This window comes from Sapajus apella, unplaced genomic scaffold (genome assembly GCF_009761245.1).
Source record: "Sapajus apella isolate SASKATOON/1434 unplaced genomic scaffold, GSC_monkey_1.0 scaffold54, whole genome shotgun sequence".
Taxonomy (NCBI): domain Eukaryota; kingdom Metazoa; phylum Chordata; class Mammalia; order Primates; family Cebidae; genus Sapajus; species Sapajus apella.
Genome location: NW_022436994.1, coordinates 4,695,363 through 4,723,231, shown reverse-complemented (window position 1 = coordinate 4,723,231; position 27,869 = coordinate 4,695,363). Strand labels below are relative to the sequence as shown.

The 27,869-nt window shown below is 43.3% G+C and overlaps 1 protein-coding gene across 9 annotated transcripts in view; it reads right to left on the bottom strand.

Annotated features, from left to right (window-relative positions):
- Positions 1-27,869, bottom strand: part of GRB10 (growth factor receptor bound protein 10) — a 203,571-nt gene that overhangs the window by 127,168 nt on the left and 48,534 nt on the right. For 3 of the 9 annotated variants that reach the window (XM_032244202.1, XM_032244208.1, XM_032244201.1), the window contains one exon: positions 14,842-14,938. The exons of 5 other annotated variants lie outside the window; for them this stretch is intronic. In XM_032244202.1, the coding sequence (XP_032100093.1) occupies positions 14,842-14,892 (51 nt within the window). In that variant the 5' untranslated portion in view covers positions 14,893-14,938. Of the gene's footprint in view, positions 1-14,841; positions 14,939-27,869 lie in introns of those variants that run through there. One more of the 9 variants, XM_032244205.1, reaches the window with a different exon arrangement.

Genomic DNA, 27,869 nt, shown 5'->3' with positions numbered 1-27,869 from the left:
GGAACGGTTCGCCTCGCCCTTGCGTGGCCACGAGGAACGGTTCGCCTTGCCCTTGCTGTGGCCACGAGGAACGGTTCGCCTTGCCCTTGCTGTGGCCACGAGGAACGGTTCCCCTTGCCTTTGCTGTGGCCACGAGAAACAGTTCACCTCGCCCTTCGGGTATGAACAATCTCATTGAGGCATGAGTTAAATGTTTACAAACTGCCAGTGTGACAAACTATGATTCTGAGCAAATAACCTCACTCTCTGTTCCTATTTCCTCACCAATAAAATCAGGTTTTTGGACCATGTGATGTCTAAATTTCTTCTGAGTTCTGAGACTGAGTCTGCACACTCCACAAAAATGTTCCAAAGTAAATCTACTCCTAGAACCATGGTTAAAATAATATTATGGGTGACTTCTGACCTTCTGGCCAATACGGAATATAAAGGATTGGCTGTACCCTCTGTCCTTAAATAACTAAAACGGAAACAGTTTTCATACATTTGACAACAGGCAGCATGGGACAGTGATTCCTAAGACAGGACCCACATGACGCAGCCCTACCCGTGCCCACTCACTGGCTGGAGACGGCTTCCGAGCTGCAGTGCACGGAGGGGGATCTCCCTTCCAGGCAGAGCCTAGGGTTGTCCTAAGGAGACAGAGTTTAGCACTCAGGAAGGTCAAGGCAGAGAGGAGGGCACTCAAGAGAGGGGGCTCCCCACACATCTCCAGCTGAGGATTAATGATGCTTGTATATAAGGAAAACACCAAGGCTGGGGAAGAACCACCAGAAAAGAAGCAAGGAGAGCCATCTGGAGAGAAGTGTGCTCCCAACAGCTAAATGGAAAATCTTATGCATGGGACACAAGAGCCCTCAGAAGAGTCCTGCCTCAATGGTGGGGGCAAATTAGCCCTGAACTAAAAGTGACTCTTGGCCCAGCTAACAAAGCTCGTAAGTCAGCCTCAAATGGGTCATACTATTTCCAAGAAGCTTAACTGTTTCCAGAATAAAGCCCAAAATATTTAAAAGAATATACCCTCCCAAAAAAACAGCCAGCATCCAACCAGGTGAGATTTACAATGTCTGCTATCAAAACGAAAAGTACTAAGCATGAAAAGAAAATAAAACCCATAATGATAAGGAAAATCAGCCAAGAGAAATAGAATCAGAAATGCCCATGATGATGGAAATAGAAGGTGGTATGTTTTTACTATTATTATACTTTAAGTTCTGGGATTCGGGTACAGAACATGCAGGTTTGTTGCATAGGTAAACACGTACCATGGTGGTGAGCTGCACCCATCAACCCATCATCTGCATTAGGTATTTTTCTCCTAATGCTGTCCCTCCCCTAGTCTCCCACCCCCCAACAGGGCCCAGTGTGTGATGCTCCCCTCCCTGTGTCCATGTGTTCTCATTGTTCAACACCCACTTATGAGAGAACATGCGGTGTTTGGTTTTCCGTTCTTGTATCAGTTTGCTGAGAATGATGGTTTCTAGCTTCATCCATGTCCCTGCAAAGGACATGAGCTCATCCTTTTTTATGGCTGCATAGTATTCCATGGTGTATATGTGCCACATTTTCTTTATCCAGTCTATCGTTAATGAGCATTTGGGCTGGTTCCAAGTCTTTGCTTCTGTGAACAGTGAGAAGGCAGTATGTTAAAACGATGAAGATAAACATGCCCTGTGCATTCAAGAAGGAAAAGCAAAGCATGAGTGATAAGGAGAGAAGTGGAAGATATAAAAAGACCAAATCCAACCCTACCGATGAAAAATGCAACACAGGAGATAAAAAGTACGCAGGCAGGATTAACCAGACATTGGACGCCACACTTCTCTCCCCTCCCTCCATCCCCAATGACCAATCTCCAAAGACACATCGCGACGTTCCCTGGCCCGAGAGCTGAGTGGTCTGGGGAGGCCTAGGGTAGGAGTGCTCTGTGATGACATAGCAATCGAAATGATCCAGAATGGTGGACAGACAGAAAAGGAAGATGGAAAGATTATTATAAGCTACCTCCAAATCACGTTGCCAGATGAGGAAAGGGGGAAAGGAACTCAGAGAAAATAGAGGCTGCAGCCCGCGCCTTCTGCTTTCCCACTATTTGGCAGGGCCACTTGTCAATCAAAGTTTCTGAGCCTCGGTTTTATCGTAGGCAACTTTGGATCGTACCCATTTCAAAAAGTTTGGTGGGAAAACTGAGTGAGATGAGGTATAAAAAGTCCTGTCACAAAACACGTGCTAGCTCCTTTCTCAACCCCCAAGGAGACAGCCTCTCACGCTGTTGCAGCCTAACAGCTGCAAGGCAGTGTCAAGGACAGAAACCTGTCCTTTCGCTCAGAGGTGAGCCTACTCTTACGTACTTCAAACGCAGTTACAGGTGCAGTAGCTTGGTTACTGCTTCAGCTTCACCCACAGTAAGGGAGTCAGAGGCAACTGGACTCCAACACAGAAAGCAGCTGCCACCATGTGCTCCGAATGCTGCCACCAAAACGAGGGACACTTGCACGAGAAGCTGGAAGAGTATGTGCGTGCACATGTGGGTCAGTCACATATATATGTATGCATACACATGTAACTTGAACCATGTGTGGAAACGCAAGTAATACAAACTTACAATACACACAGACACAGGTCATCTACAGATATGACAACAGGCCCCTCCTTATCCACCACTGAAGTTACAAAACATTTATTTACCTAAATACTTTCTCCCTAAGTTAAGAACCTCGTTCATTATCAGTGGATCTGAAGAGAGTATCTTCCTGTGTCCATGTATCAACCAGGTGTTTAGATGGAAATGGCTTTTTAGCACCATCTAGCCAAGGCCTCATTCTCTGAAATGAGGTTCTTGGGGAAACCAGTCTCTGGACCCTCGGAGGTGCGATGGTCAGATACACAGACCTGTTCACACTCGCTGGCACCAGCTCCCGGAGGGACCCATGAGGCACAACCACAAGGCCGTGGCCATGCTTTGTCAGACTCCATTCCAGACTGCTCAACACGCAGCAGGCCCAGTTCTGATCCCCCCAGACGAAGCCTCCTCTTTCACTCCAGGGGAGTCTGGGGGATCTTGGGCGCCTAGCAAAGTGGGGAGGCCAGGGACTCAGCCTGTCCCGATGATTCCAACCCACAGACTAAGTGCCAAACGAAGATGGGACAGGGGATTCCCAAGCCAAGAGGCTTGTGGAACTGTGTCCAGCAGGAAAGAAGAAAGAAATGGGGATCCAAGCTCCCTCAAGTCAGGAAGCCCAGTGCCCAGTGCCCAGTTCACGGGAGAATGAACAGAGAGGGGTATTGAGAAGGGAGGCCAGTCTGGGGACTGGGAGGATGAGTTCCCTTTGAAACATCTTTCTTGTGAAATGTGGCATTACCCTCACCTCCCTGAATGCCAGTCAGCCACCTGGATGGGTTAGTTACCCATGCAGAAATCATGCAGCCTCCAACTCCTCCGTATCCACCTGTGAACTGCTTGCCGGTCCTGATTATTCTGCCTTCTACATCCACTTCCACCCACGCTTTCTTCTCACGGCCACTGCAGCCCCTCGGCTCAGGCCGCTCCATGCCGCTTCCTGAGTGCACTGACGGAAATGAGTGACAGCTCACTCTCACACGGGGTCCCAGAGTATAGAACCCAGGGACTCTCGAGCCTGGGTCTTAAACCCTCACTCTACATCTAATAGTTCAGTCTTTAAGGATCAGAGATCTAACTTTACTCCAAACTAGTTTGTACATTAAGAGCAGGTTTCAAAAGCACATTAATACTCAGTTCACCAGGAGCCCAACGTAAGTCCCATGCATATGGAAACCGTAACCATCGAAACCCTGAGAGCAGAGATTGCCATTCACAGCTCTCAGGGTCAAGAAGACTTTGCTAAGCAGCAAGAGGGGCCCTGCAATTAATGTCCAATGTCTAAGCTTGTTGAACCCCTCAAAATCTTCACCCAATGGTGACACAGTCATGGATAACCAATCACAGAGTTTCACAGACTTGGAGTATCCAACCTCTTGGTCACACAAGAAGAAGAGAAATCTAGTTGATCTTCAGAGTGACTGATCCATTCAACAAATATTTACCAAGCAATTACTCTATGCCCAGCACATGAGTGTTTAAAGCAACAATCCTGCCCTCATGGAGATCTTATTTTATCTAAAGAAAACAGACAGCAAGCAATAAACAGAACCATTACTTGTTTATAATCTGACAGTGTAGCGCTACGGAATAAAAGAACAGAATAGAGCTGGATAAACAGGGTGGAAACTGCAATTTACACAGCACACAAGGGAAGGCTTCATTGAAAAGGGGCCCGGGAGTGAAGACCGCAAAGAGGAAGGGCCAGACCACAGGTGTCCTTTGACACCTACATGAAGGGGGGAAACAAGGCCAAAGAACGTCATTGCGGGCAGAGATGGAAGCCCCTGCAAAAGGACTTCATCTTCAGAGTGACCTTCCTTTGAAGCGGAAAACTATCATTCTCAGCAAACTAACACCATAACAGAAAATGAAACACCGCATGTTCTCACTCCTAAGTGGCAGCTGACATGGAGAACACATGGACACAGGGAGGGTAACATCACACACTGGGGCTTGTCAGGGGGTGGGGGATGAGGGGAGGGAGAGCATTAGGACACATACCTAATGCATGCAAGGCTTAAAACCTAGATGACGGGTTGATGGGTGCAGCCAACCGCCACGGCAAATGTATACCTATGTAACAAACCTACATGTTCTGCACATGTGTTCCAGAACTTAAAGTTAAAAAAAAAAAAAAAAAGAGTAACCATCCTTAACAATTATAAGGACCATACTCTCCCCACGAAATAAATGCTATGACCAGCTCCTTACATTTCCACTACGCTTTGGAATTTCCTACCAAGAACGAGAACTTTCGTTTTTCCTGTGAGCTCACTCCTTTCACAGGTTTTTGTTTTTTTTTTTAAAGTCATACTATCAAGTGATCAAATCCCAGTTCTTGCATCCTACGCAGGATCTCGGGCACCTAGATATAGCTGGCAGAGACACATCCTTCTGCCCCCCACCCCAGCTGCTGGGAGCAGGGCTGAAATCCTTCACAGAACTTGAATGCCTCTCAACAAACACCAGAGAACCCCTACCAGAGCTGCAGCCGGAAACCCATCTTCAGAAAAATGGTTTCCTACCACTTTTCCAGAAACACTAACAAACACATAAGCTGAGTCACAGAAAATTCAGTAAGAGGAAAAACCAAATACAAGCTAAATATTTATTACCTTCTTTAAGACCAATGATAGGAAAACATCATAAAAATTAAAAATAATGTTCACATTCTTATCACACTCACTTCAAATACTTTATTTCTTTCTCGTTAAGATAGTAATAATAATGGTGTACCAGTAGCCTGGTTGAAAAAGATATTTTCAAAAACACATTAATACCCACTTCACCAAGATCTGCTTGAAACACACATCACCAAAGCAAGAGTATTTGGTGATGACAAAGACAGGATCGCAAACCCGACAGGTCCCTGACAGGATCGCTAAGTGACCCCTTTTGCCAAGACTCGTAACCGATGGCAGCAACCACAGGTGATGTGGCCGATGGGACACCAGGCGCCAATGAGGTCCAGGGAGCAGAGGAAAGGCACATCTGAGATGGAGTGTGCCCAGCACATATGGCAACATTTACCCCTGGGAAAAATAACCGTGAAAGCAAGTCATCACAAAATTCACTGTGAGCTAAACATGCATGGTGCAGGAATATTGTAAAAAAATTCAAACATAGCTACCACCTTAAAAACCAGATACTTAAATCAGAAAGTAATTAAAGAAGCTTATGTTTAAACTACTCTGTATGCTTTTAATAAAAGGAGTAATTTTAAGGTTCCTCTCTCTGCCAACGTTTATCATTTTTTTTAAAAAAGTTGCTGTTTCCTAAATTTTCATCAATGTATTTACTGCTTGTCTAAAACATCATTTTTCTCTGCCTGGCTGTCTACAGCACTTCTCCAGTAGTTTTTCCCTGATGCAACTGAGCGAGCAATCACAGAAGCTGCATAGCACCCAAATCCCAGCGCAGGAAATTGTCATAATAAATATCCTCTTCATCCAGGTGCCAGGAAGGAAAGAAATGCCCTGCTTCATTGAAAAGTTTCATAAATCATTAACATGAACTCCACATGCAATATTTGCCATATTCAAACAATTTTAACACAGTAAAGGTACCCAACCATGAAACTGTTTTAAACTTTCCTGGAGAATACAGTAGTCCCCCCCAGTACCGGCTTATCCTGGTTTTACTTTCTGTAGCTTCAGTTACCCACAGTCAACTGTGGTCCAAAAGGAGTAAACGAACAACTCCAGAAATAAATAATTTGTTGATTTCACACTGCACACTGCGCAGAGGAGCGTGATGAGGTCCTGCACCGATCTGCTTTGTCCTGCCCAGGATGTGACTCCTTCCTCTGTCCACAAGATCCACACTGCAGGCGCTGCCTGCCCACGAGTCACAGAGAAGTTGTCGCGGTCATCAGATCAACTGCCTCGGATGACAGAGCTTGAATTCAAGATGCCCTTACTATACTGAACAATGGCCCCAAAGTGAAGAGGAATGATGCTGGTCATTCGATGATGCCAAAGAGAAGCCCTGAAGTACTTCCTTAAAGTGAAAAGGTGAAAGTTCTCTGCTTCAGCCTCCCAAGCAGCTGAGATTACAGGCCCTGCCAACATGTCCGGCTATTTTTTTTTTTTTTTTTTTTTTTTTTGGTAGAGATGGGGTTTACTTTTTTTGCCAAGGTTGGTTTCGAATCCCTGACCTAGGTTTGCCTGAAGAAGCTGGGGGCTGGGTGGGTAATAACACATAACTTCCAACACAGAGAGACAGAAGTGATTTGCTCTGTGTTACTGACAAGGCCAGAAGGGAGCACAGTCAATGTTACAGGAGGCCCATCTTCTGACCACAGCCAGCCAGCCTGTCCCTGAGGGTCATGAGTTCCCTTCCCTTTGGTAATCAAGTAATATGACTCTGTGCAAAGAAAATAGGTGAATCAAGGATTCATGCTCCATCCAGGTACACCATGATGCCTTTCCACATCTGAGTGCACTTGATACTGACACCTCTCTCTGGGAAAACACTCCCCCAAGGCAGCCCTGCCTGCCGCCTGTCCTGCTAGTTATTTGCCTGCTGCCTACCCTGCCTGCTGTAATGGTGACTGATACGGTTTGGATTGGTGTCCCCACCCAAAACCTCATGTCCATCCCCAAGATTGGAGGAGGAGCCTGGTGGCAGGTTACTGGATCATGGGAGCAGATGCCGCCCTTTCTGTTCTCATCATAGAGAGTTGTCAGGACACCTGGTTGCTGGAAAGTGTGTAGCGCCTCCCCTTCTGTGCTCTTTTCCTCCTGCTCTAGCCATGTAGAACTTGCAGGCTTCCCCTTCGCTTCAGCCATGATTGTAAGTTTCCTGAGGCCTCCCAGCCATGCTTCCTGTATAGCTGGCAGAACTATGAGCCAATTAAACCTCTTTTCTTTATAAATGACCCAGTCCCAGTTCTTTATAGTTGGGTAGCTGGTATTACAGGCACACACCACCTGTAAAGCACTACTGGCTAGTTCTTCATAGCTATTTAAGAGTGGACAGCTACAGTGACATGCACACACAGAGGTTTTTGTAGGTGTAATAGAAACTTTAACACTCTACAACTGAAGAGAAAACCATCTGGTCTCATAAGTAGAAACAAACAAAAACAAAGACTTTGATAAGTGATTTCGTAGTGGCCCCTGGGCGGATGGCAAAGGGAAAGCTGATTACTAACACTGAACTTTCATGGGATAGAAAATTAAAAGAACACAATTTTTTCCATGGGGATTTAACCCATGATAAGCAGGAGGAAAACAGAAGTGGGATATAGGTGTCCATGAATAGATATGTCTTTCCAAAGACAGTGCAAAGTGATAGACCAATTATGTGTTCTGTTCCTCCACTGCTTATGAAATCTTACTAAAAAGATAATTAACTCTATCACCCCCAATCAATCAAATAGATATCTGCACAGCCAAGCACACAGTGCCAAGGAAAAACCAGACAGCAGAATGGTTAAGAGCACAGGCTTCAGCCTTGACCCCACGGGCCTGATCCCTGCGATCTGTCCCATACAAGCTGTGTGACCTTAGGCAACTTACCAATATCTGCAAGCCTTGGTTTCCTTGAAAAAAAGAAACAGAAAAAATAACACATCCAGAGTACTTGCCACAGTAGCAGGGAGAGGATAAAAATAACACAGAGGCCAGGTACAGTGGCTCACCCCTATAATCCCAGCCCTTTGGGAGACAGAGGTGGGCAGACAGCTTGAGGCCAGGAGTTCGAGAGCAGCCTGGCCCAACATGACGAAACTCTGTCTCTACTAAAAATACAAAAATTAGCTGTGCATGGTGGCGTGTGCCTGTAATCCCAGCTACTCAGGAGGCTAAGGCAGGAGAATCACTTGAACCAGAAAGGTGGGGGGTGTAGTGAGCCGAGATCACGCAACTAAATTCCAGCCTAGGCGACAGAGTGAGACTCTGTCTCAAAAATAAAAAAAATAGTCTGGGTACGGTGGCTTACACCTGTAATCCCAGCAATGTGGGAGGCCGAGATGGGCGGATCACGAGGTCAAGGGATCGAGACTATCCGGACCAACATGTGAAACCCTGTCTCTACCAAAAATACAAAAATTAGCTGGGCGTGGTGGCGCGCACCTGTAGTCCCAGCTACTCGGGAGGCTGAGGCAGGTGAATTGTTTGAATCTGGGAGGCGGAGGTTGCAGTGAGCTGAGATCCTGCCACTGCACTTCAGCCTGGCGCCTGGGGACAAAGCAAGACTCTGTCTCAAAATTATATAAATAAATAAAATACATAGAAAATATATAATATCGTTGCTTCTATTATTCAGAAAAAGATTAGACTTTAAATCCACACTTAAGAGGATGATGTTTGAGAAGACAAGATTTAGGCATTAGAAAGAAAAGCACTGAGACTAGAATAAATATATACATATTTATGTCTTTTTATTTCCATTTATTTACTTATCTGTCATATTTCATTGATTCTAAGACATGCCCCACTTCCTGTTTTTAACATTTTAAAAATGCAAACCCCTTACAATTAGCACACATTACACCTTTATGGACAATACATAACAATCTTTATTTCAACTGAAAAGCTGTTGTTAAAACTCACTTACGGCATTTCATGATCAAAGACATTCAGTAAGTACAAAACTGCAGGATACAAATTCAATGTTTTAGTACAATAACTCTGAGGAGGAGATTTTTGCATTTAGACAATAACTTGTTCTCCTCAGTCTCGCCAACATTAAACATACGCATGCTTCACAGAGATGAATGTACTTTTGTTACTCAGTAGGAGAGACGGCCTTTTTCTGCTTTGATAATCTCATCTGCAAAGGGTATAACATGAAGGTCCCCACCTTGCAGGGTTGGCAGGATAGAAAGTCCAACTAAAGTCCTCAGCATCATGACAAGCGTATAGCAAAAATCTTAAATTTTCTTGTCTATAAAATGGATATCATGAACGTACCCAATTCATAGAGTTGGAGGAAGCCTGAAGACAAAGCCAGTAAACAGATGTGCTTAATCTTTTCCCCTCTGCCAATCCTGCCTCCAACCAAGTGATTAGCTTGCAGGCTGTCAAATACATAAGTTTTACAGTTCTAGCAGGAAATGACGTTGGGTGGGGGATTAATCACCTTCCCTCTACTTGTCCACACAAAGCACACCACTGACAGCACCCTAGGCCATGCCAGCCCACCTGTTGTCTCCCTCCAGGGCTGGGAGCTCCCGGCAGGCAGCGTTGACATCTTGTTCACCTGGTACCCTAATACCCAGCCATGGTCTGCCAATCAACTGCATTCATAAAATGGCAAGTGAATAAACAAATTAGCCAAAGTTACTTAGAACATTTAAAGAATAGAGTTTTCAACTGATTCTGTAAGTTATAGAAAATGTAAACTATTTACTAATATGTCATTAACTAATTAGGATTTCAATAAACAAAGCCAGTTAATATCAATTTGCCAGATCGGTGAGAAGTATTTTCCCAAACCAAATGTCATCTATTTTTTTTAAGTGAATATTCCCATTACAGTATTTTAAAGGCTTAAAGAGATTATAATCTCAAATTTACATAGGTATCACACAAATCACTTAAAAAAAACTTACATTTGGCCAGGTGTGGTGGTTCACGCCTGTAATCCAAGCACTTTGGAGGCCAAGGCGGGCGGATCACCTGAGGTCAGGAGTTCAAGACCAGCCCGACCAACATGGTAAAACCCCATCTTAAAAAAAAGAAAAACTTACATTCTTAAAAACAATTCTATACTCAAAAAAATCAGATACCAGCTCATCCAAACAGTGGCTCACATTTAACACGGTCTTTCATGTGCTAAGCACAATGCCACGGGTTCTACATAAGTGTCTTCCAATTCTCACAATGATGCTATAAATAGAAGAGATGTGGAGAATTTAAACACAGTGCCTAGAGTCATGCAAGTGAACAGTAGTCAACACACTGCCTGTTTTACCTCACAAATATCTCCACAACATCATTGCTGTTCCTAAGTTCAGAATCATGACATTAAATGACTTGGAAAACATTTTAGGTAAACGTCCTGTCAGCTGGAGGAGTCAAATAAAATTTAAAAAGAGACATTTCAAATGATCTTTGTAACTTCTCACCTTAAGGGTTTCGAGTGGCAGGTACTATCAACACATTTCTTAAAGAAAATGCAGTCTAATAAAATGTCCTTTAGCCAAAGTATGGATGGTGTAGTAGTAAAAAACTACAGAATCAATCCCTCACTACAATAATTAATAATAATAACAACAGGAATAGACTTTAGAAATGGAATTCATTTCCAGGAATCAAATCAAGAGTCTCAAGGATGATGTCATCGTTCAGCTCCTCCATGCCCTGCCAAAAGATTAAGGAATCAGGGGCACCCAACAGAAAATCCAGAGCTGTACGTGATTAGCAGATGAAGTCTCATCTGAGGACTGTTTCATAGGAGAGGAGATGAGCTGACACAAAAGCCGAGCCTCTGTCCATCCAAAAGGCTCATTCTAGCAGTCAGTGTCCCAGAAAAAACTTTTTTCTGTAAAGGGCCAAATACTACCAACTCTACTGACAGGGACTGGAAACAGCCACAGACAACACAAAACCAAAGATCGTGGCTGAGTTCCGAAAGAACCTTTATTTTATTTTTTGAGACTAGGTCTTGCTCTGTCACCCAGGCTGGAATACAGTGGTGCCATCTTGGCTCACCACAACCTCCACCTCCTGGGTTCAAGTGATTCTCCTGCCTCAGCTTCCCAAGTAGCTGGATAACAGGCGCACGCCACCACAACTGGCTAATCTTTTATGTATTTGCAATAGAGACAGGGTTTCCCCATGTTGGTCGGGCTGGTCTAGAACTCCTGGCTTCAATTGGTCCGCCCATCTCTGCCTCTCAAAGTGCTGGGATTACAGGCATAAGCCACCATGACCAACCTCCAAGAAAACTTTACTTGCAAAAGCAGGTTGCAGCTCAGCAAGTCCTGAAGGTTCAGGGACACTGCGCTGAATGGGAACCACAACACACATCTTGTGGTGTCCTGGGGCTGGACAAGGTATAGGTGCATTGATGCTGTTGCTCTTATCTCCACCAAAAGCCAAGGCTCTGCAGGGCAGGATGGCCAGGAGAGGTTCTGAGACAGCTCATTTCTAAGCATGATTGTTTTTAATTCAGAAACCAGGAAAGTATGAAAATAAAAATACTGCTTTTAGAAATTCAACAGTAAATTTCATCACCTATGTAAAATTCACACACAAGTGTTTCATTTCTAACGCTCAGTTCAACACTGTGTATGGACGTTTGTAGCCAAACGCATTATATTTCCTATTTTGCATTTTTCTGAAAGACAATAAAAGTTGCTTTTATTTACCATAATTTTTTCATAGGTGCATAATCCCTTCTTCAAAAGCCTGGAAGCTAGACGTGGATAATAATTAAGAATTTTGGGGAAGGAAGAACAATAACACAGTGTCCACATCAATGACCACAGATGTGCAGGGCCCGTAGGGTGCCCCAAAGACCCCATCCCGCTTTTGGGGCAGAGCCTGTGGTCGGCAAAGCTCTGCACAGGTCACAGTGGACTCTGCCACAGCAGAAAAAGCGAAGAAATTTCTTGATTCAGACCTTTTGATTTTAAAATTGCAGACAATAAGTTGTAAGACTCTACTAACAGAGCCCCCGCAAAGACCAGGGCAACCGGCCCTCTCTCTCCCGTTGTCCCCGTTTATTTGCTTCAGAATTATTATCATTATTCACAATTATCTCATTTGCCAGTTGCTTCTGTCTCCTCCTCTGGGATCCAGGAGCCCCAAAGATCTGTCTGCCAAGCTCAAAGCTGGCTCCCTGGCCCAAAACATGTGCCTGGCACCTGGCTGGTGCTCTATCAAGATTCAAAGAATTAAAGATCACAGCCCTTGACTCAGCTTCTAAAGGATGACCAGGCGCCGGGTAATTTCGACACATTTCCTCTAATCCCTACCACGACCCAGACACGATTAACCCTTTTCTATGAAAAGAGAAACTGCGGTCGGGAAAATTGCAGAATTTCTCCAAGGCCAGAGAATTGTGATGTATCACATTTTAAAGGAAGAACTTAAATCTTAAAAGCGGAGTGGGTCATCCCTGGCCTTCCCAGAACCCCTCCCCAACTGCTGCCCTCCAACAGCAGGATGATTAAATTCACACAATTATTTTGGTGCTTCTGTGCATATTTTAAAAATCACATCAGTGACCCATTAACTGAACCATCTATCTAATCCAAACCACCGCTGCAAGTAAACAGCTAGAATTAGAAAATTGTGTGTATGTTGAAGGCTTTAAGAATAAATTTTTCTCTATAAAACTCTGGAGATTTATCTAATGAGTATTATATAATCGCAGATTGCTCAAGACTGGAACCCATTGTAAATCATCCCGTATTCTGAGAAATTCTGGAACTGTCATCTTATTTTCCAGGAACAAGGGACATATGCTGCCAAGTCTTGCTGTTAAAGATTTTTTTTAAGAGTAAGACAGTGCTTTCAAATGGCCCTGAGAAGCAGTGAGTATTTCCTCAAAGCACGATGGCGCATGGCAGGGAATATCCACCCGTCCTTCCTGGCCTCCTGGCTCCAGGAAGGCAGCCGGGGGCATCGGTGACTACAAACACCTAACAAGGCCATCAAGGGAGGAACTGCCTTGGCTTGCACGTCTGCCACTTCTGTAGGTACCAGCAGGAAACTGGAAATGTCAGGAAGGTAGGGGCAGCTGACAGAGCTTCTGTGGCCATTATCTGGCCCCAAAAGTCTACTCTATACCCAGCCAAGGACAGCACTACTAAAATGACCTCAGAGCAACTTCCCCTTGGGGATTTGTCCTTTGAGCTCACTGACTGCACTCTCTTGGAACTGAGGGTAGGAAGCAGCAGGCAGGGATGAGGGGTGCAGTCAAGCCCAGACAACTAGCTGATGCTAACTGGCCACACAAGTAACTGGACCCCTGACCCCTGGGTGCAGCACAGACCTTTAATCAATGAGGAGAGGCAACCACAGCCTCTTTAAGAACAAGAAAACAATTATGCAGAGGCAGAGGGGGATGCCTTTTCCAGAGCTCACAAACTACACAAACCCAGAGGTCACCAGTTACCACCAAACTTTGCAGTTTGCTAAGGTTTCAATCCTCTTTTCTGGCTGGTAACCAATTGCGGCTTTGCGTCACATTCGATGATCAGAATGAATGATATTCCTAATCTTCAGCCTTTCTTCGAAGGTTTGCTTCACTTAGATACCAAAAACAAAAAAACAAACAAACAAAAAAAACGTTCAAAGGTGTCTCTTTGCAGCCATAATGCCGTAGGCAATTTCTCATCACAGTAGCTAAAAAGAGACTTCACAGACTAAGAGAGAAAATAACAAGTTCAAAGAAGTACAAAAATCTGACCAAAGCCAGAGCGTATGAAAGGGCCTCAAAACCTAGGACTGCTCCAGCTGAAAAGTCACAGGCCTGGGAGAGATGGCGTAAGTACTTCCAATGACAAAAGCATGTATAAGGACAAGTCAGGATTCGTGAATCAACTCTAAGGAACCAAGGACCATCCCTTAAAAATGCATCCTTCGAGACCGCCAAGTGAAGGTTCAAATAAAAGCCGTTTCAGAAGATGAAGGGAACTTGCAGATGAAACTGTTCTCGCAGCTCATGAAGACGAGACAGAGAAAGTGAAGGAACAGAAATGAACTTGTTCTCCCACATAACTCCCCTGGGGCTCTCAGGAAAGGAAAGAGCCAATCTGTGGAGAGAACTCCCTCTAGAACAGGCAGGCAACAACCAGGCCAAGAAGCCACCTGTTAAGACACCAAGCCCTTTCTCCTTCCCACTCCCTCACGCTGTGAGGACATGTCTCCAGGTGAACGTCCCGACATCCGCCATCACCGCAGAAACCATCATCAGGAGTGTCTGGCGTGACCCAGGAGGTGAAAACACAGTGCCTGCTTCATCCCTAACATGGAATCGCGGCTCTCAGCGGGCAACTCTGTACAATAGAACTCCTTTAGAAAAGGACGCACGGTCAAACGGGAGCATGACAACACTGTCTTACAAAACAAAGCGAGACACAGTAGACCAAGAAGGAAAGGGCCGTGGGCCTCTGCACCACAGGACTTGTCATCAGGCCCTGCTCCAGCATGTCCTGGTGACCTGAGAGTGACAGAAATGATCCATGGCTGCTGGCGACGTGTGCCCTGGCCCTCAACCAGCACCATCGGGCCGGGGTCAGACAACGTGCTCGCCCATACCTGGTAGTACGGATGCTGCAAAAAGGAATCTGGGCAGCCGGCTAAAGCCATGGGTTCCTTCTGCCTTCTTCAAATTACATTTACTGCACTGGAGCACCTGGAATAAAGACAGACTGTGAGAAGCCAAGCCAGAAAAAAAATCCACGACATATGGCTGGTTCGAGTGCGACATCCTGAACGGGCAGTCGTGAGGATGCTTGCTCGGGACGCAGCTTTCTGCCGACGTGCAGAGATGGTCCCCAACTATGGGGCCCTGAGAAGTCATCTGCGAGGTCAGACATCTGTGGGGTGGAAGGGTGCCCAGAGTGGTGAGGGTGACATCAGGCCCTCTAAATTTAACTCACACATTCCCAGCGCTCCCCTGCACTGCCTCACCTTTCTTCCCTCTAACACCTATTAACATCCTGCAAACTCCATCATGCTTTCAGAAATCAGGATTCAGACAAATTCCAAAGAAGACTGGTGGGGACTGCGTGTGCGTCTGGAGCCAGGACCACGGAACAGCACCGAGGGAATGCTAGATCTACCAGTCATGGAACAAACTGGAATTCTCAGTAGGTATCCAGCCCAACAAACTTATTCCACACTCTCCCTTGCAGGCCACAGCACCTAACACCGCATAAAATGAGGAATATTAATTCTAACAATGAGAATAACAACAAAAGTCAAGACAAGACCCTGTTATGGGACGAACTGCATTCTCCCCAAGTTCCTAAGTCGCAGCCCTAGCCCCAAGGACCTCAGAAAGCGACCATATTTGGGAAGAGGATATTTAAGCAGGTAATTAAGTTAAAATGAGATGATAAGGACGGGCCCTAATCCAATACAAGTGGTGTATTTCTTCTTATAAGAAGAAAAGACTAGAACACAAACATATACAGAGGGAACACCATGTTCAGACACTGAGAGAAAATGGCCATGTGCAAGCCAAGGACAGAGGCCTCAAGAGAAACCAAATTGGTGGACATCTTGATCATGGACTTCCGGGATCCAGGACTGTGGGAAATGGATTACAGCTGTTTAAGCCCCCTCGCCCGCTCCCCAGTCTCTGGTGACATTATGACAGCCTTACCAAACTAACACAGACCCACAATATAAAATCACTATAAAATTCTCATCACAGCTAAAAGGAACAGAAGCATCTCAGATCTGTAAAATTTACCACCAACCATGTTTTCTGCAAGAGTTTTGCTAGAATCCTTCAAACCACCAAAGAATGGCTCCAGAACACTCTGTTGGGGCTGAAAGAAACTGGTCCATAGCAGTGGAAGTGCTGGCAAGATGGAGGGAGTGTGTCCATGACCCAATGTCCCCAACCTATGTGAGAACTGTGGCCGGCATCCACCCTCCACCTCTGCCACGACCCGCAGCCCCAAGGCCTCAGCCTTCTCTTCTCCGCTGGCAGTCAGCCTGTCCTCGGGACAGCTGGTGTTACACGTCAACCGCCCGGGCTCTAATTCCCAGTCACTTAGTCAAACACCAGTCTGGCTCTTGCGTGAAGGTATTCTGTAGGTGTGGTTAATGTCTACAATCACTTGGCTTAAAGGAAATGACCCTTAACAGCGGCATTACCCAATCCACAGAAGGCCTTGAGAGCAAACACTGAGATTACCTAGCGAAAAAACATTTAACCTAAAGACTGCGGCAATTCCTGCGTGAGTGTCCAGCCCACCTGCCCTGCAGATTTCAGACTTGCAAGTTCCTTAAAATAAATCTCTCTATATTGAACATATGTGAATATAAATATATGTTTATATATATATTTAAATATTACATTTAATTTTATATAAATTATATAACATTATATATTTAAATATATATATTTATATCCATACACATAGAGGCTTGGTTTCACTGGACAGGCCAGCACCCCCAGCCCTCAAGGTGGACCAGTGGTTTGAAATCCTTTTCTGCCATCGCAGGACCACACCTGGATGTCTCCTGCGGGCAGCCAGGCAGCCTCTGCCTCCCACACCAGCAGCCCAGCCTTGTGCGTCTCCTCATTCTGCCCCTCACCCCACTGCCTCCCAAGTCCTAGCCCCATCTCTAAATACTCCTTCCACCTTCTCCCCTAACTGCAGGGACCTGTTTCTCTCCCCTTCACACACATCTCTGAGGGCCTGCGAGAGGAAGGAGTGTCCTCTTGGCCGCCCTGCCACGCTGGGTGATGGTTCTGCCACATCCCACCAGCTGCCCATGCCCCACACGCACACCTCACTGCTGCGTCATCTCCCAGTCTCCCAGCTCGCCCGTGCAGACCCATTGGCCCTCTGGAATTCCTGGATGTGTTCCACATATCAAAATATATTGCTATTTTCTCCCTGAAGTTTCTAACTTAATGCGTGTTAAGACTCAAAAATATCACTTAATATGCCAATTTTATTACCTAAATATCACCTTTGAAAGTATTTGTCAAAGAGGGTTGCTTCTCAGCCAGGAAAATGTGCGTCCCACAAGCCCAGTGGAACAGCTTCCTCAGGACAAGTAAACTATAGTTAGACATAGTAAGAGTGCTGGGTTACCTCTGGTCTCTAATAAAATGTAACAATCCACAGCTAACATCATGCTTAATGGTGAAAGATGAAAAGCTTCTCCCCTGAGATCAGGAACAAGACAAGGACACCAACTTTCACCAACTCTATTCAACACAGTATTGGAAGTCCTAGCCAGAGCACTGTGACAAGAAAAAGAAGGTTCAGAGATGATATATGACATAATCTTACAGGTAAAACCCCTAACGATTCCGTAATAAAAAACTATAGAGCTAGTAAATAAGTTCAGCAAAGGAATACCCAAAAACCATTTGTGTTTATAAATAAAGAACAATCCAACAGAAGATTAAGAAAAAGAATTCCACTTACAATAGCATCAACAGTAACAAAATATTTAGAAATACATGTAATCAAGGAGGTGAACTACTTGTACACTAAGAATTATAAAACATTGCTGAAATAATATAATAAAGACATAAATAAACGGTAAGACATCCTGTGTTCATGAGTTGAAGGAACTAATATTGTTAAGATGAAAGACTACCTAAAGCAATCTACAAATTCATTGTAATCCCTATCAATACTAAAGGCTTTTTTTTTTTTTGCAGAAATTGAGCACAGGGTTTGTAAAGGGCAGATCCTGTAAAGTTCTGTGGGCATGAGCAAGTTGGCTAAGATTGAAATGGAATTATTTAAATTTTTCCGTAGGTTGAACATTAAAATGAAAGCATACCGACACATGGCCAGGATGTGGGCCCAGGTGTCTGAATAACAGGGTTTCCTTAAAAAAACTGATCTGCTCTTCAATGAAAATTGGAAAGGGCTCTAAAAAGTTTATGAAAATTTTACCTTATGGTCAAGCTACTTGAAACTGTATAGATTTGTAACATTTTATTTAAAAGTAGCTTTAGCATTAAAGATCCACCAATGCAAACATGAAATTTGGTTTTTTCTTTTGGAGAAGATTTTTATATAATGTTGAGACAAAGATTTTTGTTTGCCTTTGAGTAAACTACAGAAAAAAAAAAAAAAACTGGAAGAGAACAAAAAACAACAACAAAAAAAAAAGGTCATTCTAAAATTCATATGGTTTCTCAAGGGACCTGAACAGCCAAAACAATCTTGAAAAAGAACACAGTTAGAAAACTCACACTTCCTGATTTCAAAACTTACTAATGGCTAGGCATGGTGACTCACACCTGCAAACTCAGCACTCTGGGAGGCCAAGGCGGGCAGATCACTTGAGGTCAAGAGTTTGAGATCAGCCTGGCCAACATGATGAAACCTCATCTCGACTAAAAATACAAAAATTAGCCGGGTGTGTTGGTATGTGCCTGTAACCCCAGCTACTTGGGAGGCTGAGGTAGGGGAATCACTTGAACCTGGGAGGTGGAGGTTACAGTGAGCCGAGCTAGTGCCACTGCACTCCAGCCTGGGCGACAGAGCCAGACTTCATCTCAAAAAACAAAATAAAACAAACAATAACAAAAAACACTACCATGCTACAGTAATCAAAACAGTCTGGTAGTAACATAAGGACCGACATATATCAATGGACTAAAATAGCCCAGAAATAAATCCTCACATATAGGGTCCACTGATTTTCAATAAGGATGAAAAGAAAGTCTTTTCAATAAGTGAATGGTTCTAGGGGCTGTGTGTGGTGACTCAGTGGACTGCTTGAGCCCAGGAGTTTGAGAACAGCCTGAACAACAGGCTTAAACACTGCCTCTAAAAAAAAGTAGCCAGGCATGGTCATGTGCACCTGCAGTCCCAGCTAGTTGGGAGGCCGAGGCAGGAGGATCAATTAAGCCCAGGGATTGAGGATGCAGTTAGCTGTGATAATGCCACTGTACTCCGGCCAGGGCAACAGTGAGACTGCTTCAAAAAAATAAGAATAAAATAATTTTTTTTAATGGTCCTAAGAAAACTGGACATCAGCATGCAACAAAATGAAGTTGGACCCTAACCTTACACTGTAAACAAAAAGTAACTCAAAATGGATGAAAGGCCTAAACATTTAAGAGCTAAAACTGCAAAACTCTTAGAAGTAAAGACAGGGAAAAATCTTCATGACATTAAATATGACAATTATTTCCCAGACATGACACCAAAGGTACAGACAAAAAATAAATTGGGTTTCACCAAAATTCAAAACTTTTGTACATCAAAGGATGCTTTCAAAAGATTATAAAGACAACACATAGAATGGAAAAAGTACTTACAAAGCATTTATCTGATAAGGGATTAAATGTACATAACATAAACATTTATCCTGTATCATAACATATATGTATGTATTATATATAAATGATACGTTTGGTTCTGTGACCGCACCCAAATCTCATGTTGAACTATGATCCCCAGCGTCGGAGGTGGGGCCTGGTAAGAGGTGACTGCATCATGGAGGTGGTTTCTAATGGCCTACCACCATCCCCCTAGTGCTGTCTCATGATAAAGTCCTCCCAGGATCTGGTTGTTTAAAAGTACATAGCACCTACCCCTTCAGTCTTTCTTTTGCTCCAGCCACGTAAGAAGTGCCTCGTTCCCCTTCACGTTCCGCCACAATTAAGTTTCCTGAGGCCTTCCCAGCCATGTTTCCTGTACAGTCTGTGGAACTGTGAGGCAATTAAAATTATAAACTCTTCTTTATAAGTTACCCCATCTCAGGTAGTTCTTTATAGCAATATAAGAACAGACAAGGCCGGGTGTGGTGGCTCACACCTGTAATCCCAACATTTAGGGAAGCTGAGGCAGGCAGATCACCTGAGGTTAGGAGTTCAAGACCAGCCTGGCCAACATGGTGAAACCCCATCTCTACTAAATACACAAAAATTAGCCGGGCATGGTAGTGGGTGCCTTTAATCCCAGCTACTCAGGAGGCTGAGACAGGAGAATTGCTTGAACCCGGAGGCGGAGGTTGCAGCAAGCCCAGATCATGCCACTGCACTCCAGCCTGGACAACAAGAACAAAACTCCATCTCAAAAAAAAAAAAACTGCAACAGACTAATCCAATGAAGAATGTCTACAAAAAAACACAAGCAACCCAATTTTAAAAGGCACAAAGGGCTTGAGTAGACATTTCTCCAAAGAAGATAGGCAAATGACCTAAAAGCACATGAAAAGGTCCTCAACATCACTGGTCATTAGGGAAATGCAAATCTGAACCGCAACAAGATACCACCTGACACCCACTGGGATGACTGATATAAGAAATAATAACCACAAGTATTGGTAAGGATGTGGAGAAACTGGAACCCTTGTGCATTGCTGGTAGGAATGCAAAATGGTGCTGCTGTGGTTGAAAACAATATGGTAATTCCTCAAAAAAATTAAACACAGAATTAACATATGATCCACTTCTAAGCCTGTAATAGCAATTCTACTTCTAAGCATATAATACAAACTAATCAAAAGCAGAGGCTCAGGTTCTTCTGTATCCATGTGCATAGCAGCATTATTCATAATAGCCAAAAGGTAGAAGGAACCCAAGTGCCTACTGATGAATTAATGAATAATGCGTGAACAGACAAACCAAATGTGATAAATACATACATGGAATGTTCAGGGACAGGGTCTCCTTCTGTTAATCAGGCTGGAGAGCAGTGGTATGATCACAGTTTGCTGCAGCCTCAAACTCGTGGGCTCAAAAGATCCTTCGTCTCCCAGGCAGCTGGGACTATGGGACTAGAGGAGTTCACCACCATGCCCAGATAAAAACTTCACTTCTGAACATCCTACAGTTATACAAATTGGATGATCTACTGTGCTACTTTAAAGAGTTCGGGTTCTAATCATCAGCTGATTTATCAAAATGATGTGATTCATATTCATAGATAACGAGGAATCGTTTTATAAGCTAGTAGGCAGATAGCAGCTTTATGTCTACAATAACTAAAGACTCTCATTAACAGTTGTCAGACGATTAAGAAATTGTATCAGTATCTGTTGTCCTTTTGCTCCCCTTTATTAAAGGGGCTTACTAACAAGTTTGGCTTGCAGTGTTGATTTCACATTGTTCTTTTAATACCGAAGGTCAAACCCTCCTTTGCGAGATTGCCATTATAAATAATGTATTAAAATCTGTGGATTTTAATTAACAAAAATTTAAATAATCTTCATGAAAAAGTTTAAACTTCTTTACTAGACTACAGTTCAGAAAAATCGTTCAGGCAGAGTCAAAAGTTTACTCATTCTAAAGTCAACATTTTTCTCAACAATGCCAATATTTACACTTCTGGGTCCAGCAGCTGAAGCTGAGTATCTTTGTTTTTCTGATTATATGGGTTGGCTTTTCTTTCCATGTTAGGGTAATTTGTACTAGTTAAATTAAGATGATACAATTGTCATAAACTTGATAAACGTTGCACCCATTAACACTTTTTCTGAAAAGTACATTGGGTGTTCCTAACTGAAACTCCACAGTCTGGCAGACCACAGATGATATACTCTTCAGCCCTCACATCACAGCTAATCGCAAGTTATGTTTATGGTGGATTTAAATTGCAGAGCGTTCACATTCCCATCTGAAAAGATGGTCAAATGGACATCCTCTCTCGCAATGCCAATAAGCAGATGACCAAATAACATGTCCGTGACTCAACTATGCTCACCTTGTCCATCCCGAGTGGCAGGTGGCTCATTACACATGGTGATGTGCCAAGTGCATGCCAAGAACCCATGCAATCCACTCTCATATTTCCTTTTCTGTTCTATTATATTTATTTAAAAAGCTTTTCATGACCTACCAACTTGATTTCAAGACCTGAAAATAGGTTGAAACCCACAGTTTGAAAATAAGGCAGGGCTGTATTCGGGCTTGTGGTCAACATCGGGGTTACCAACCTCAGTTAGGGAGCCCGCTCCCTCATGTCCCCTCCCATGCCTGCCCCTTCACACCCAAATGCTGTCCAGGACATGAAGAGGCTATCCCACTGGCCTTGCCCTTTCTATCCCCCCTTCACCCCTCAGTCCTCACTTCTCTCCTTCCTGGCTCAAAAGAGCCAGAAATGTTCCCAGCAAACACCACAGCTCTTAGGCCAACTCTTCCAGTGACTCCCTCTCTTAGGAAACACAGCTCATCTGCTGAAATGAACCTAGCCAGCCCGGATGTGAGGCTGGAGGGAAAGTCACATGGCTGTGCCATACAAATCCTTTCTTTTGTTATTTAGCCACAAATCAAAAATGTGCATTTAACACTGCTAGAACAGTGTACCGCATTTTCTTAGGAAATCTACACTGTACTTTCCAAGAAGCATGTTTCAGATGTTGTCCTCTCTCCCCCTGAATGCTGGCCCCAACTTGCAAGACACTCAGATGACAGTCGCGTGTCTGCCACATCTGACCCACGGAAGTGGCACACAGTTCTAGCTCATCGCCCTGGTGTATCTTCTCCATGGCGACAACCAGTTCCTGACAGCTTCAATTCTGAGATAGTCACAGACCCCATCTTGTTCAAGAACTCAGTCTTCTTCCCTGTTATACTCAGAACAGCACATAGCAACAGGGACCCACGAAAGACTTGCTGACTAGTAAGGAAAGCTGCATAATTACTGATGGCCAGGTTAAGTAATAAAATTCAATTTAAAATTTAAAATCTTAGAAAGAAGTTTTGTCTGAAATCATTGTAGAATTGTTTTAAAAGCTATACCTTCCATAAAAGCCAGAGGATCATACTCTTTATTAAGAAAACTATAATTGAGCAATGTACGTGGTATATTAAGATTATGACATGTAGAATGGAAAACAATATTTACATTCTAAACCATAATAAAAAGATAAAAATAAACTAATAATTCTTTAAACATCAAAGGGAAAACAGATGAAGAGACATTCAAAATCCAACATCCAACTTACAACAGGAGAGAGAAGACACAGCTGTAAATATCAGTCATCCAGTTCTCCTTTTCGAAACAATATTAAAACTATTCTAATAAAAAAAATACTCAAGGCAAACAGAAAAGGTTTAAAAAGGGAGCTAGAAAAGAAAAAGACAGAATGGGTAGATATAAAAACCAAACACAATGCAAGCAAAATAAAAGCAATGGTAGCCATGATAGTCAAGTGTCACTTAAGGCAAAGAAACAATAATCCAAATACTAAAAAGCATATCACACTGATAAAAGCATAATCGATAATGAATAAAAACAGTAGTAGGCCTTTATCCTCCAAACAGCAAGGTATCAAGATCCACAAATCTACAATTAAAAGCAGGTTTAATAAAAAGTCTACATTAAAACAATCAACAAAAACTATGAGACTCTCAAGGAGAAACTGAGGGAAACTAGTTGTTGCAGATGTTGGTTTATTATGCAGGACAAAGAAATTGGGATAATGGGTAATGAGAAGGCATTCATTTATATTTATGAAAAACAAGCATTTGCAAATATTTATAAACATTTGCAACATTAGTATTTTTTTAAATGCTATAAACCACAAAGAATAGCAGCACATTTTTCAAAAATGCAAAGATCTCTGGAGATACAGAACACGGCCCCAAGAAAAAACCTGCTGCAGGCCGCCTCCTCCCAGCCTGCATACAGCTGCAGACGGACTCCCCATGTCCAGCACTGAGACAGGGACCGCAGGCCAATGTGCCAAGGGGCTCCATGCTACAGCCAAATACAAGAAAACCATAAATTAGTAACATATGCCTTAAAAAAAAAAAAAAAAAAATCAGGCACTTGAAAATTAAAAACAAGCTCTGGCCTAAATAACTGATTCAAGGAGGCAATAAAGATAGAATACAGTGCTAGACCCCCATGTGTCAAGACAAAATGAAGCCATGAGACACTGACATCTTTTATAAAGACAAAATAAATGAACACCAATCCATCCATCTTGAATCAGAAAGAAAATAGTCAAAAACAAATCAGAAAGCAAAGCATAACAAAATGTATTAAAATCAAAAAAATATAATAAAAGACAAATCTCTTAAATGCATAGTCAAGAAAAACATACGAAATTTTAAACAATGACATACAACGATTTTTGATCATACAGTAATTTTGCTGAAATTTTAATTTTTACATAAAGTACATACCCAAATCAGAAAAAAAAAAAAACCTAAAGTAAAAATACTTAAAATATAAATAGTGAAGAAGAAATTGAGTAAAACCCAAACTCCACCTACCTTGGATGGAAGAACTAATCAATGACCATAATTTGTCAAGAGAAGGAAAGAAGATTCTGAAGTACCTGTTAATAGCAGGCCCTTGGCTCAGTGCTCTTTATGTATTCTGTGTGTAAACACACACACACACACAGCCTGATCACAACTGGAAAATGAAGTGCTGAGATGAAGACCCAAGGAATGGTGATGGGACTCAGTGAAGGAGGCAGAGCTCGGTCCAAGAGTTTATGCCCTTAACCAGAATCCTAGAGTCTTAGGGTTTTCAAATGATGGTCCCTGGACAAACGGCATGGGAATCACCTAGGGGCTTGTTAATATACAAAGTCTGAAGCCCAGGCCCTGACCTACTAAACCAGAAACTCAGTGGAGGGGGTGGGGTCCCGTAACACATGCTTCCACAAGCCCTTAGGTGATTCTACTGCTGGCCTAGTCCCAACTACCGGGCTGCACATTACATCACAGTGGGGAGAGGGGAAGACTCTGCATGTCCAGGCGGCATCCCAGACCAAGGAAAATGAATCTCAGGATATGGAAGGAGTTGGGGACAATACTGTTACGAGCTCCCAGGTGTTTCCAAAGGTGAGCCCCACCACTCATCTCTTTTCTTTAAATTAGTGTTCATTTCTATGTTTGCAGGGGGAAAAACATGGGGGGAAAAATTCAGTAAAGCTTTGAAGAATCACATCCCACTTCCTGGGAGCTGGGAAGGGGGAACCCGCTGTTACCACAGTGCTTGAAGTAAAAACTATACTCAGTTCCTCAAAATGCCCTAACTGAATCCTGGGTTCTAGATTCCTAACTCGAAGATGTACCTGTTCGGCTTCCTGCCTTAACAACAACAACAACAACAAAAAACAAAACAAACAAAAAAAAAAACACCTCGGGTTTTTTGGTCTATGCAAATACAAAGAATGCCTTTTTGAACACCAATTTCTACTTTTCTTCCACAATGCATTGATGGGGGAAGGGGGAGAAGGCATAGATTCAAGAGCTATTTTAATTATCTCCCGCAAAGAATGACCTCATTGCACGTTATTAGGTACAAGGGTCTATAGGTAACCATAGGTATGAGGGTGACCTTTGAGTTTTTTATTCTCAGCGGTTTGGAAAAGACTTGTGTGGCGTATTCCACTCACGCATCTACAGTTCCTTCCACCTCAGTAGTCTGCTCAGCCTCCCAACAGAAAAGCGCAGATTCTTATATCGATACGATGGCTTTGAAATGTGAGTGTGGGTCAGAGCACGCAGCTCTGCTAAGCACACTGCCACTTTATGGTGGCCACATCCCTACTGCCATTTGTGGGGAGCATCAAGTCTCCTAAACAAACCTGTGGTGCAGAGACACCAGCATCATCCCCACTCAACCGATGAGGCAGACTCCAAGCAACCTGGCCAGCAGTCGCTCCCACTGCCTAGCTACCTAGTCAGGGCTGGGATCTGCTCTCCGCAGATCCAGACCCTGAGTCCTGAAGAACAGCAGGGAACTCCAACAGAGAGATCCTACTCAGGAGAACCAGGAGAGGCCAACACCAGAAATTACTTTTCATTTTCTAGGCACCCTCACCACTAGCACTGAAAGGTCTTTACTTTTACCTTGCTGTGGTCCACACACAGGCATGAAGGCCCAGGGCAGGACTGTTAATGCAGTGACCCACCTGATTTGAGACCCAGAAAGTCAAGAGAAGTCAAGAAAAAATCTGAGCAAAGGTAACCACAGAAAACAGACTAGGCTATCCGCAGGCAGAAGATCCTCAAATCCCTCCACCCTAAAAGCCTCATCAGAGAAAAACACCAGTCTTCTAGCCCTGAAAAGAGGCAAGGGTGATGAAGGCCACCTCCACGTGCAGTCTTCTTACAGCCGTATTCACCGGAGACTGGATACCTAGCCCTGCTGTGGTAGGTATGTGCAGACAAGAGGAGCCCATGTGTACACTGAAGCCTGAACACACCGTGGAACGGGTCAGGTACTGTCTCAATCACACAGGTTAGGACGCAGGCGCTGCAACACCACCACCACAAGACCTCATGGAAAAGAAAGGAAACCGCGTGGAACCATCACAGGCCAGCAGGCTGGAGTCAAAGAAAAGGACAGCAGGGAGGGAGCAGTATCAGGTGCTTCAGGGACAAAGCATCCTGCCTTTATGCACCCTGGGAATACTGGTATGGAGAAAATGGGGAGAGAGGAAAAACCATTACACAGCTGAGCCCTGAATGAGGTAGGGGTTGGAGCACCAACGCCCCATGCAGTTAAAAGTCCATGTACAATTTTTTTACTCCCCAAAAACTTACCTACTAACAGTCTACCGTTGACCAGAAGCCTTATCAGTAACATAAAGTCAATTAACACACATTTGACATGGTATATGTATTACATACTGTATTCTTAAAATAAAGTCAGCTCCTTGGGAGCACTTCCAGCTTCACTAGCGGCACTTTGTATGGGTCCCCTGTATTATTCAAACTTCACTGTATTGCATTAAACACGAGAAACACACAAGACCTACAGGAGGTCACTTTTTAATGCGATGAGCAACTCACTGGGAAGGGAGCTTCTCACAGAGAGATGATTGGCATCACACAGCATTTCAAGTGGATACTTGCAACATTTGAGCTCACGGCAACAGTGGAATTGTTAACAGTAGTGCAGTAATTATTTCATAACTATGAAATTAAGTGCAGGACATACTACAGTTAATTCTATGCAGTTATGATTTCATACCGCACCTTCATGATTTTTTTACACTTCTCTCAGCAAATGGCTCCATGTATGGTCTGTGTTTAAGTTTTGACAAACTTTAACTTTTTATAACAGATTTGTATATATTTTACAGTAACAGCCTAGTGTTCTACATATATTTTATGTATTCACGACATAGCCTTTTCTTAACTTTTTTGGCATCTCTAGGCTATGCTGTTTGTAAGATTTTTCAAACTGTCGCAAATCTCCAAAAAATTTTCTAGTAATTACTGAAAAAACTCCACATATAAATAGACTCACACAGTCCAAATCCATGTTGTTCAAGGATCAACTGTAATTTTAAATTTACAATGTGTATTATTTAAATACAGATTTAAAATTGGGTTCCTTTTAAAAGAACTTATTTTTCTCTGATATGTTAGTATTTTTCTAAATCATTAAAGATTTGTTTCTACCTTTAGAATCATTACTTCTGATAATCCTTGATGCTCGAATTTTATAAATTCTTACGAATTACTGAACGCCTTTGGCCGTCTTCCAAGGAACAGATCTTTGTACATTTAAATTACAAAAAGAGAGACAAAAATTAAGAGACCAAATCAATTAAGACAAAGTCGGGAGCAATTACCATGACAACACATTACCAACTACCCCGCCCCACGGGTCCAGAAGCACTGTCTTCCTTTGGGAATAGATGAAGCCAAC